Here is a 12,066-nt window from a genome sequence, read left to right as displayed (position 1 = left end):
TTAGTTTCTCCTTTTGACATGTGTCGCATGTTTTCACAAAGTTTTCTACTCTTTCTAAAAGTCCGGAAATTTTGAATTTATCCTTGATCCGTTGATACGTTTTCTGTATCCCTAAATGTCCTACGGTGTCGTTATGGTTTTCCTTTATTGCTTGTATTATTTCGTTTTCGTCTAGTTTTAAGATGGGATTAGGTGCATAAGTAATTTTCTTGTACGTGTCGTTAAAATATATTAGCATGAGTTTAATCTGTGTTTTCTCTAATTCAGTGAAATCGTTATTTCCTATGCCGATTTTTGTTGTATCTTTAAGAATTTTGTAAAGTCTTCTGATCCAAAGTGTCTCGTCGTATTCTCCTAAGTCGTTTCGAGTTAACTGGTAAAATGTTTGGTCATTTGGTTTAATTTCTAAGAGTTTCGGATTCTCGTTGTTGTCTTTCCATGCGTTGAATGAATTAGTGTGATCAATTACTAGGTCGAGGTTAACTACTTCGTCGCGAGTTACTGCGTGAACTCTAGATAAAGCGTCTGCAGCTGTGTTATCTTTACCCTTTGTATATTCGATTTCATAGTCATATTCTTCGAGTCTAAGTCTCCAACGAATCAGTCTGCTAGAAGGGTCTTTGCAATTGTGTAGCCACTTAAGAGCTTGGTGGTCGGTTCGAATAATGAAGCGTCGTCCTAACAAATATTGTCTTAATCTTTTCACGGCCCATACGATGGCTAAGAGTTCCTTTTCTGTCGTGGTATAGTTTCGTTCGGGTGGATTCAGTGTTCTTGAAATGTAACAACAAGGATGACCGTCTTGCGACAGTATTGCTCCTAGTCCTTCGTTACTTGCGTCGGTAGTTAAGGTAAAGGTTTTGATAAGTCTGGATAAGCTAATATTGGGAAATTACAGAGTTTGTCTTTTAAAGTATCAAAGCTAATCTGGTGTTTGTCAGTCCAATGGAATGGTGTGTCCTTTTTTGTTAAGTCTGTAAGGCTTTTCGCGATTTTGGAAAAGTTTCGAATAAATTTGCGGTAATAACCTGCTAAACCTAAGAATGATTTCACGTCCGTGGCATTGCGGGGTAATCGAAAGTTTTTTACAGCGTCTAATTTCTTGGGGTTTGGTTTGACTCCTTCGGATGAAACTACATGGCCTAAGTATTCTAATTCCGGTTTTACGAATTCTCATTTGTCCGGTTGCAATTTAAGTCCTAATTCTCTGAGTCTCTGAAATACTATCGTGAGGTTTTCGTTATGTTCTTGAATCGTTTTTCCGAATATCACTATGTCATCCAAATAAACAAAGCAGTATTTTCCTACAAGTCCAGCTAAGGCTCTGTCCATTAATCTTTGAAAGGTAGCGGGTGCGTTTTTAAGTCCGAATGGCATTCGATTGAAATGAAAATGCCCTTGCGGTGTCGAAAAAGCGGTATATTTTTTAGATTTCTCGTTCATTGGAATTTGATGGAATCCTGAGGATAAATCAAGTGCCGAAAAGAATTTTGCGTTTCCTAGTTGTGCTAAAATGTCGTCTATATCAGGTAAAGGGTAAGCGTCTTGTTCTGTGAGTTCATTTAGTTTCCTGAAATCGATAACTATCCTCCATTTCTGTTTTCCTGAGGCGTCTAATTTTTTCGGAACTACCCATACCGGAGAGTTATAAGGGGATTCGGATTCTTCTATAATATTTTTCTTCAACATGTCTCCTATTTGTCGCGAAATCTCGTCACGGTGACATTCCGGTGGTCTATACGATCGTGTGTTAATAATTTTGTCTTTAGTTAACGAAATTGTGTGCTGAGTTAAATTAGTACAGGGTAAAAGATCGGTTTCTAAATTAAAGATGTCAATATAATGGAGGATAATCTTTTCGATGGATTCACGGATTGGTTTTTCAATGTGATCTGTTCTCACTAGGCTTTTTAGTTTTGATACGTTGGAAAAGTCATGAGAATTTTGAATATTGCTAGAAATTTCAATGTTTTGCTCACCAGTGTTGATAAAACATACTTTAGTTGGTTTACCTTCCAAATAGATTGTTTGAACTCTGTTTTCTCCAGAAGTCAAATGTATTGGTTTCTGAAATAAAATGGTTTTGTCGTTTAATCGGATTTTGTCATTGGATATTGAATAGTTATACTTCTCTAAACATGGTAGCCCAATGATTCCGTCTTCGATAATAGGGAAATTGTTCGGTATTATGTGAAAAATGTGATTTTGTCCAAAAATTCGTTTCGTTACGTATTCGTTAGTTTCGTATTTGTCTCGTCCCATAGAAAATTTTTGTTTAGGCCCTATTTGTATCGCGTTGACAGTTTTGTTACGTTTCACCAGGTTTATCCCTGCTCCTGTGTCGACCAGAAATACTCGCTCTTCGGTTCGGGTTGACAAAGGTATTGCGAGTAGTCTTCCCGTGGCGATGTTGACTCGTATGTCTCGTACGGTTCGTCCATCTCTTGGTTCGATGTTGTTTCTTGTATTTCGTCCCATTCCTGGACTGCCTGAATCCTTGCGGGTGGTTGATCGCGCTGGATCGGTGGTAGAAAATTTTGACACTTGTTGGCAATGTGTCCCAGCTTTCCGCACTTGAAGCACTTCATCTGCGCGCGTTCAGCAGGTGATCTATTTTCTACTTGGTTAAACGTAGCAGGTTTCTGAGCTACTGGCGTGTTAGGCGATCTTGATGGTACATTAGATCGTCTTACCTGCATATGCTGGTTGTCGGGGCGATTACTAACCGAAGGTAAGCGATTACATGACCAATTAGGTTGTCGTTCTTCTCGCAAGTAGCGTTCTACATCGGCTGCCTTTTTTTCAGCTTCCGGAAGATTCAAGGGTTCACTGCTTAATAGTATTCGTCCTATGTCGCGTCTGAATCCCTTTAGGTATACACGAACAGTCTTCTTCGTGATTTCTTCAGTCATAATTTTACGTGTTAGTGGTTGTGGGTACTCATTGGTTACTGCGTACAGCAAACGGTTGAGTATTCTTCTAAACCGAATATTAAAACTTTGCACTGATTCCTCGCGTCCCTGTCTCAACTCTCGTAATTGTTCTTGGTACTCATCCGAAGTCACTTGTGCTGCTAAGTTATTTCTCAGTGCGTCGTACAGATCACTGTAACAGTCAATAGGAATGTTGCGAATACTTTGGGCTGCTTTCCCCACGATTTTTTTTCACTTTTATTGCTTTTAGCAATAGATCTTGCTCCATACAGCGATCCTTCATACTTCCCACTTCTTTGATGAAGTCTTCAACTCCTACATCATCATCTCCGTTGAGCGTTGCGATGTAGCGTATTGCATCCTTAGCGCGTAGAGTGGGAGGAGCGGGCGGAAAATAGCCTCTTTCTTCCACCTCGGGTTGTTCGATGTCGAGGTGGACAGGTGGGGTGTCTGGAGCTGCTAACCCTGACAGTTTGCGTGCTTTTGCCATATTCACGGTGCGATTGATTGCTGTCGACGCACTTTCATTGTCTTCGGTGATAATGGAAGCAAATTCATCGGTCGCAGGGGATCCGAACACAGTCCGTAGCGCTGCGACGGTTTTTCCGAGATTCTCGATTTCTGCTGCCCTGTGTCTGTTCTCTTCGTCATTTTGCATAGACAAACGTAACATTTCCTCTCGTAAAAGGGCAATGTTCTCGTTCTGTTTTTGAATACTGTCCCATATTGCTCGCAACATTGGGTCAGTTGAGGTTGAAGTTTGAAATTCGTTTGCCTTAGACATTATTGCGCTGATTTATAATTTTCAGCCGAAGACGAGTCTTGGCTACTGAAGCTAAATTTTCTTTCACGGTAACGTACAAAGGAATTCAGTTTACCTTTTATTGTTACTTCACTTGGTTCGCGATAGTTACTTTGTTGTTGCGGATGACCGTAGTCCCAAATAATTCGATCTTCCGTAGATGATGAATGTCTTTTGGTTTCCGAACAAACATTTTTCACTATCCTGGCAGGATCACCAAAATGTCACGTAAAATAACAAAATAAAAAAGGAATTTGAGGTAAAAAAATAAAAAAAGGAAACTTTATTTTTTTCTAACATCAATACACTTTACAATCTACTTCCGAACTCTAGGCGTGACTTTCTAAGACTGACTCTTATGATTTTACTTTCGATCGGATCCGATTACTTTCTTTTGTCATCCCACCGTGCATGCATTTGCTAGGCGTCCGCGATCGTTGCCACGTGCTCTTTCTTCTAGAACCTTCGGTGGAAGGACCGTTGGGATGTTGATGGTTCATTCATGATGGTTCAGCGATATACATGGCGCCGAGTGCCGCCACATCTTTATCTCTATCGTCAGTCTGTCAGATTTGAAGTATGCCGGTCGTGACATGCTCTTCGGGCCACACGTTTTATGATACAAGACCAGCAAAATGATCAATGTGTAATTTTACGTATCTTACATTTTTTCCAAATGAAATATTGTTTTTATTAAACGTTTAAAACCTCAGGCAACATTTATTTCATCTGATTTCAGTTTTACAAATATATATCTATAATACATATCTGTATAAATTACGGTCTGGTTATATCAAACAGGGACCGACACTCGCTAGGGAAAACTGCCCAAAAATTGAATCGTAAAAACCAATATGAAAGACAACAAATTTCTCGTTCTGCGGAACAAATAGAAATGAGCAGAGTATCTTTATCTTTATCTGAGACATTCAAAGCGTATCACGCATACGCTAAACCTGAAGAAAACTTTTCTTGTCTTCCATGTTCATTTTTCCCTTTCCATTTCCGAACGGTTTCTTCTATATTTATTTATATGTTCGTGATTGATGCTATTGACAACATACAACTAAGGGGAAATACGAATAGTAATAGATAGATGTATAATTCATTATGCAATTTTATAGAATTAAATCTTATTTATCTTCAGATATAAAAACTATATTTACCAGCTGGAACACTAACGCATATGCAGTATAATATAATCTACTTAACAATCTCGTTTTAGTTATAATATGTGATTAATTCTTTTGCTATTTCGCTATAAACAGTTTCTTGTGCATACAATATTTTTTTATAGTATTCTAATATATTGTTAGATATTGTAAAGAAAGTAAAATACAGTTATTGAAGTTTGGGAACATTCAATGTTAACCTTGCTTCAAAAAATAATCTTTCGAATGAATGGGGAATAGATTTTTAGTATTATAGTTGGTATAATGTCATCATTGTTTACAATGTGTTAGAGTTAAAGAAATGAGACAAATTAATATTTCAGAAGCAAATTCAATATTTAAATGATGTTATTTTAAAATGGCAGATGATATGAATGTTCTTTTTATACGAGGAAATGGAAACGTATGTATGGTAATGGAAACGTAATGGTTTTAACATTATTTTAGTACAAGATTTTAGCATAATAGTAATTAACAGTATCCACTACCTTTTAGTCAATTTTTGAAAAATGACATATATGATAATTTGCAATAGTTTGATAATAAAATACTTGTATCAATATTAATAACGTATAATTTGCTATCTCAAAAGGATACAGACACAGCCAATGATAATGTTTGGGATGATAGTGCATTAATAGAAGCATATGATAAAGCAATAAATTTAGCAAAAGAAGAAGTTATCAAGCGAATGGGAATGGATGTTGGAAATTCTCAACCGAAAGAAAACCTACAAAATCTTAAGCAGCCTAAACACGCAAGTAAATTACACAAGGTTGTGATTTTGATAGAATATTACAAATTTGATACAGAATATTATTAAATATATTGATTAAGAAGCAAATTATTTTATTTTGCTATTTACTTATATTTATTTGTATACACATCTTTTCTCTATAGAAATGGATCATAGGAGCACCTTATCGTGCAATATACTCAGAGGATGGAGAAATTTGTGAAGCTATAATATCAAAAATTTACGAAAACAATGGCACGTGTTGAAGTGGTTACCACTTCTAAGAAAACTCTACATCTGGTCTTTTTTTAGTTTTCTCAAGCACTGAAGCCATCGACAGCGTGTAGACAAAAGACTGCGACGAAGTCAGGCCATAAACAGTAGACAGGCGACGTTGGCTTCGGGGTTTTTCAGTTATTAGGTAACACAGCTAGCGTGCGGATCTGGACCAGCTCAAATTGTATTTTTACTTATTACACTTCTATTTAAATATATTTTCTACCTTACAATTTATCCACGTGTTTTCTCTGTTTACACACCGAATAACCTCAACAGGTTATGGGCCCAGGGCTGTAAATTGCAAGGTAGCAACGTGAAGTGAATGAACTGTTAAAGTGTTGTGCTTAGTAAAATAAGGGATAGTGCTAAAATGGAATCAGCAAGTGCGAAGGTCGAGATGTTACGCGGCGAAGAAAATTGGCTCCAGTGGCGTTTTGTTATGCGTACACTTTTGGAGGAAGATGACGACCTGATCAACGTGTGTGAAGGGAATTTGTGTCATCCAGGTAACAGCGCGGAGAAAGAAATCGCTCGTGGAAGATTTTTGAAAGCAGATCGATTAGCGAGAAAATTAATCGTGACCTCAGTAGAAAAGAAACCGTTGGATCTTCTTTTATGTTGCACGACAGCACATGAAATGTGGAAAAAGCTGAATACAGTATATGACATGAAGTCGGATGAGAATTTAAATATGGTCCAGAAGCAGTTCTTCGATTTTAAATGGGAAGAATCTGAAAATGTCTCTTACAACCTATCAAAGTTGGAACTCATAGCGGCGAAGATGAAAGTCCTTGGGAGTGAAATTGGCGAGAAAATGCTGATAACACGCATTTTATCGGTGTTACCAAACAAATTCGATCATTTTCACAGTGCGTGGGATTCCGTGGAAGAAGAAAAGAAGACCTTAGACAGGCTTAGTACCAGGCTGATGACGGAAGAAATTAGATGGAAGGAAGACGACCAGGAAACATCGGTGACACTGGTAACAAAAAGTAATAATTATGAAAGGGAACAGCAGAAGCAGTCAAGTAAACGTGAATACGAGAAACAAGGACCAAGTTGCTTTAACTGTGGAAAAGTTGGCCATCTGAAGAAGGATTGCTTTAGATGCTTTATATGCAAAAGGAAAGGCCACACCAGCAAAAACTGTTTTAAAAATAACAAAAGAAGCAACAGTAGAGACAACCAGGAACCTAGAAACCAAAATCGGGATCACAGCGGAATTGGTCTATTAGGAAGTACCTCAGCGATACAAACGGCAAACCCTGATGTTTGGATAATCGACTCAGGAGCTACGGATCACATGACAGGACGACGGGAATGGTTCAGCGTTTTCGAAGAATTCGATAACACGGTGAAGATAGAGATCGGCGATGGTACGTTCATGGATGCGTGCGGCAAAGGAAAAATCAGAGTAGAGACTTTTGTGGGCGGCAAATGTGTAACATGTACAATGAACGATGTTCTATACGTACCAGGTATGAAAAGAAATCTGTTTTCGATTAGATCTGTCGCAAGAAGGGGCATAGATTTTTGTATTTCAAAGGAAGGGACCAATTGCATATTTCTACAAAATCAGAAAATAATAGCAAGAGGTTCTGTTATCGGAAATTTGTATAAAGTAGATATGCGAGTTATCATACCGTCAGTTTGTAATTTTAGCAATAGAGCGGAGTCAAACGCGGACACATTGCAGTTATGGCACGAACGGCTATGTCATCAGAACATCAGACATGTTAAAGAATTCTTAAAGAATTCAAATATGAAAGTTGTAGAGGATAATAACTTTTTCTGTGAAGGTTGCGCGTACGGGAAACAGCATAGATCGAGTTTTCACGAGAAAATCAATCGAGCGACTAAACCTCGCGAAATTATTTATACGGATGTATGTGGACCTATGGAAGTCGAGTCATTAGGCAAGAAACTGTATTTTCTGACATTTAAAGATGATTTTTCAAAATTCACAAAGATTTACTTCTTACGACGTAAGTCAGAAGTAATTGAAAAACTAAAAACCTTTTGCCTAGAAGTTGAAAATCAATTTAAGGATAAAATTAAAGAAATTCATAGTGATGGAGGGAAAGAATTCCAAAATAAAGAAGTCAAAGAATTTTTAAGAAGTCAGGGAATTAGGCACACGATTAACGTCCAATACACTCCTGAACAGAATGGTGTCGCAAAAAGGGAAAATAGAACAATAGTAGAAGCAGGTCGGTCGATGCTATATTCGAAACCAAATCTACCGCTGTTCTTATGGGCCGAAGCCATGAACACAGCAGTACATGTCATAAATAAGACGGGGCCGACAAGACAAGATAAGAAAACACCATATGAACTGTGGTACGGGAAACCGCCGAATTTAGAAAAGTTTAGGGTTTTCGGTACTGAGTGCTTTGCTCACATACCTGCGGAGAAAAGGACAAAACTTGACAAAAAGGCTAACAAAGGATATTTGGTAGGCTATTTAGATGACGGACGAGGGTATCGAGTGTACGTGCCAACAGTAAAAAATGTAATATTAAGCCGTGACGTAATATTTAAGCCTGAACTAGAAAATGCGAAATTCGTAAAATTAAGTTTACCGAAAATTGTCGAGCGCGAAGATGTGAGTGCGTAGAGCGATAGAGCATGTACGTATGAAAGTGCAGAGAGTGAACATGAAAAACAACCTCATGGAACTAGCGACAATGTGAGACAATTGAGAGATAGAGATAAAATCAAACGAACCGATTTTTATGGTAACCCAGTAACGTACGCAGCGGAAAAATTACCGGTGGATTTTAACGAAGCGATGAGACCCGAAAAGAAAGAGTTATGGGAAACAGCTATGAATGATGAAATGAAATCGCACGATGAAAATAAGACGTGGATACTTGTAGAAAAACCTAAAGATCAGAAGGTACTTAGCAATAGGTGGGTTTTAACGATAAAGCTAAATCCGGACAACTCGGAACGATACAAAGCGCGACTTGTAATAAAAGGGTGTTCACAGAAAGAAGGCATAGATTATAAGGAAACATATAGTCCCGTTGCTCGGTTTGACACAATTAGATTAATGCTCAGTATTGGAGCCAAAAATAATTTACACCTCGGACAGTTCGACATTAAAACCGCATTCTTATATGGAAGTCTGAAAGAAGATATTTATATGAAACAACCTAAAGGTTATGATGATGGTACAAATCGGGTTTGTAAATTGCTAAAAAGCCTATATGGCTTAAAGCAGTCTCCAAGATGTTGGACGGAACGTTTCACAAAATTTATGTCGAACTTAAAATTTTATCAGAGTAACGCAGATCCTTGTTTTTATATTTATACAGAAGACGACAAATTAATGTTGATGACCATATACGTAGACGATGGACTGGTAGCAGCTTCAGACGAATCTTTAATTGATAAATTCTTCGATGATTTAAATAAAGAATTCAAAATTACGAGTTCGAAAGAAGTAAAGAGTTTTCTTGGACTTGAAATTAATAGATTAGAAGATGGTTCAATATTCATTCATCAGAGTAGGTATATCGAAAACATATTGGAAAAATTTAATATGAATGAGGCAAACAGTGTTTCTACACCTATCGAGACTAATTGGAACGAAAGTAACATAGGCGATAATGATTGTAACGCACCATACAGAGAAGCCGTAGGGAACTTAATATTTTTACAAACCGTAAGTAGGCCAGATATTAGTTTTGCAATAAATATAGCGGCGAGACACTTAGAGAATCCAAACCAGTATCAATGGAAATTAGTCAAACGAATTTTGCGCTACATAAAAGGGACCGCAGACATGGGACTCTTATATACAAAAGCAGTCTCGAAACCTTTAGCGACGCTGACTATGCAGGCGACAAAGAAACAAGAAAGTCGACATCAGGCGTTGTATGTAAGTATGCGAATGCGGCCATCACATGGCAATGTAAGCGACAACAATGTATAGCTCTATCTACGACCGAAGCTGAATATGTCAGTGCAGCCTCAGGAGCGAAAGAAATTATGTGGCTAAAGAAAATATTTCTTGAATGTAAATTAGAGATCCTTAAGTATATGCTATGTGTAGACAATACTAGTGCCGTGAAATTAATTAAGAATCCAGAATTCCATCAAAGAAGTAAGCATATTGACGTAAGATATCATTTCTTGCGAGATTTATACAATAGAGGCGAAATTGATATAACGTATGTAACAAGCGAAGAGCAATTGGCAGATATATGTACAAAGGCGTTGCCAAAACCGAGATTTGAATATTTAAGGAAAAAGTTAGGTTTGAAAAGTAAAAAAGATATTAAGAGGTAATTGTTTGTAAACATGTAGAGTTTTTAGGGAGGGTGTCGAAGTGATTATTACTTCTCAAAAAAAAGAGGAAAAACTCTACATGATCTGTTTAGTCTTCTAATTTTTTTTTGTGTAATAAATTAATTTGTATGGAAAAGAGAAAGGCGGCTGGCAAATGTACTTGAGAAGGCATTGACAAATTAATTTTCAGATATTTACGACAAGAGTTAGAAAATATTAAGAGATAATTTGTAAATTTGAGATAATTGTTTGTAGGGATGTAGAGTTTTAGGGAGGGTGTTGAAGTGGTTACCACTTCTAAGAAAACTCTACATCTGGTCTTTTTTAGTTTTCTCAAGCACTGAAGCCATCGACAACGTGTAGACAAAAGACTGCGACGAAGTCAGGCCATAAACAGTAGACAGGCGACGTTGGCTTCGGGGTTTTTCAGTTATTAGGTAACACAGCTAGCGTGCGGATCTGGACCAGCTCAAATTGTATTTTTACTTATTACACTTCTATTTAAATATATTTTCTACCTTACAATTTATCCACGTGTTTTCTCTGTTTACACACCGAATAACCTCAACAGCACGTGTGTTGTAAAATTTGTAGGTAATACCTTTAGCATGATGGTTATGTCAATTAAGAAATGTAGTAAAAATACATATATATATGAAGTAAAGGCTTTCGCATAATCTATCACAGTGTCATTCAGCAGGTCCTTAACTGGGCAGGAGTACCTGTCAATGTCTATGGGGAGACCCGTGGGATATAGGGTCATGAACCATAAACATGCATGTTACTTATTGTTCATTATTAGCTGCTTGGAATATAATTCTCCTCATTAGACGAGTGATTATTACTACATATATCAAGGCAAACATTTATACATATACATTTATGCACGGGAAATTCTAATACATTGCCTGTAAGGACAGTAACTGAATGGCACTCAGTCATTCTATTAAATGACAAAAATTTCTTTTACTCTGTGTTTAGGCTATGGTAATACAGAGAAAGTCGAGTTGAGTTCTCTTTTAGAATCAGAAGGTTTGCAAAGTCAAATAGCACAACAAAAGAAAGCTTTGGAAGAGAAATTCAATGAAGAGAACGATGAGACTTGTGAGACTAATTTTTCTACAAATGTAAATTCGAAAAAATATAATGTAGAAAAAATGGATTGTGACTCTGAAGAAGCAAATGCGTATAAACATCACTTCATACCGGGACCATCTTTCAATTCGATGACTGATATAATGCCACCTGCACCTCCTTTGCCACCACAATTAATGGCCAAGTAAGTACAATTTAAAAATTCTAATGGAATGCTGAATACTTCTAATATTAATAAGTAATTTGGAATAAGTTTAACATTTTATTTGGAAAAAAAATACGAAATTTTAATAAAATGTACTAGATTACCAGATAATGATACAGACGCACTTTCAAGTATGTTGATGTCATGGTATATTAGTGGTTACATGGTATATTACACAGGTAATTATTTCATATAAGTATTTTATTGTATATTAAATTTTCAATGGATTATGTTATTTCTTTTGTAGGGTATTATTATGGTTTGAAACAAGCAAGAAACAATCAAGAGAACAGGAAGAACTGTTGATTATATCAATTTTTTCAATAACAATATAACAATAATATAAGATATAATAAAATATAAAACTCATTGTATTTATTTACTTCAATTATTTGAAATAAAGAACAGCTTTATTTTCATATAAGACTTTAAGACTTTTTTAAAAATAATTACTAAGATAAGAAAACATAAAAAACATATTTTTGATAAAATACACTCACATATATATGTCGGGTTATCATTAGGATTTAAGGCGCGTAATGATCCTT

At 36.6% G+C, this 12,066-nt stretch overlaps 2 protein-coding genes across 7 annotated transcripts; both read left to right on the top strand.

The window, feature by feature from the left end:
- The first annotated feature begins 4,335 nt into the window (after positions 1–4,335).
- LOC117165404 (survival motor neuron protein-like) lies at positions 4,336–6,156 on the top strand. Of its 5 annotated transcripts, none has more exons than XM_076620417.1 (3): positions 4,336–4,381; positions 5,500–5,682; positions 5,808–6,156. In XM_076620417.1, exons 1-3 carry the CDS (start codon positions 4,352–4,354, stop codon positions 5,907–5,909), a joined length of 315 nt encoding a protein of 104 aa, XP_076476532.1. In that variant the 5' UTR covers positions 4,336–4,351; the 3' UTR covers positions 5,910–6,156. The 5 variants fall into 5 exon arrangements, with proteins under 5 accessions (XP_076476532.1, XP_076476534.1, XP_076476530.1 ...); XM_076620419.1 differs by lacking the exon at positions 4,336–4,381 and adding an exon at positions 4,914–5,319 and having other exon boundaries at positions 5,500–5,668; XM_076620415.1 differs by lacking the exon at positions 4,336–4,381 and adding an exon at positions 4,923–5,319.
- Positions 6,157–10,902: 4,746 nt separating this feature from the next.
- Positions 10,903–11,740, top strand: LOC143302973 (uncharacterized). 2 transcript variants are annotated; one of them, XM_076620410.1, is made up of 3 exons: positions 10,903–11,128; positions 11,200–11,497; positions 11,618–11,740. In XM_076620410.1, exons 2-3 carry the CDS (start codon positions 11,376–11,378, stop codon positions 11,712–11,714), a joined length of 219 nt encoding a protein of 72 aa, XP_076476525.1. In that variant the 5' UTR covers positions 10,903–11,128; positions 11,200–11,375; the 3' UTR covers positions 11,715–11,740. The 2 variants fall into 2 exon arrangements, with proteins under 2 accessions (XP_076476525.1, XP_076476524.1); XM_076620409.1 differs by having other exon boundaries at positions 10,903–11,497; positions 11,618–11,731.
- Positions 11,741–12,066: the final 326 nt, after the last annotated feature.

The sequence above is a fragment of the Bombus vancouverensis genome, chromosome 8, assembly GCF_051014615.1.
Source record: "Bombus vancouverensis nearcticus chromosome 8, iyBomVanc1_principal, whole genome shotgun sequence".
Classification (NCBI taxonomy): domain Eukaryota; kingdom Metazoa; phylum Arthropoda; class Insecta; order Hymenoptera; family Apidae; genus Bombus; species Bombus vancouverensis.
This window is presented reverse-complemented; position numbering and strand designations above follow the sequence as displayed.

Bases quoted from the DNA above. Each gene is read 5' to 3' on its own strand.
- LOC117165404 (XM_076620415.1), top strand. From the start codon at position 5,266: ATGGCAGATGATATGAATGTTCTTTTTATACGAGGAAATGGAAACGTA. The intron at 5,320-5,499 runs GTAATGGAAACG...CTATCTCAAAAG, and splicing joins GAAATGGAAACGTATGTATG to GATACAGACACAGCCAATGA. The intron at 5,683-5,807 runs GTTGTGATTTTG...TTTTCTCTATAG, and splicing joins ACGCAAGTAAATTACACAAG to AAATGGATCATAGGAGCACC.
- LOC143302973 (XM_076620409.1), top strand. From the start codon at position 11,169: ATGACAAAAATTTCTTTTACTCTGTGTTTAGGCTATGGTAATACAGAG. The intron at 11,498-11,617 runs GTAAGTACAATT...AAAATGTACTAG, and splicing joins CCACCACAATTAATGGCCAA to ATTACCAGATAATGATACAG.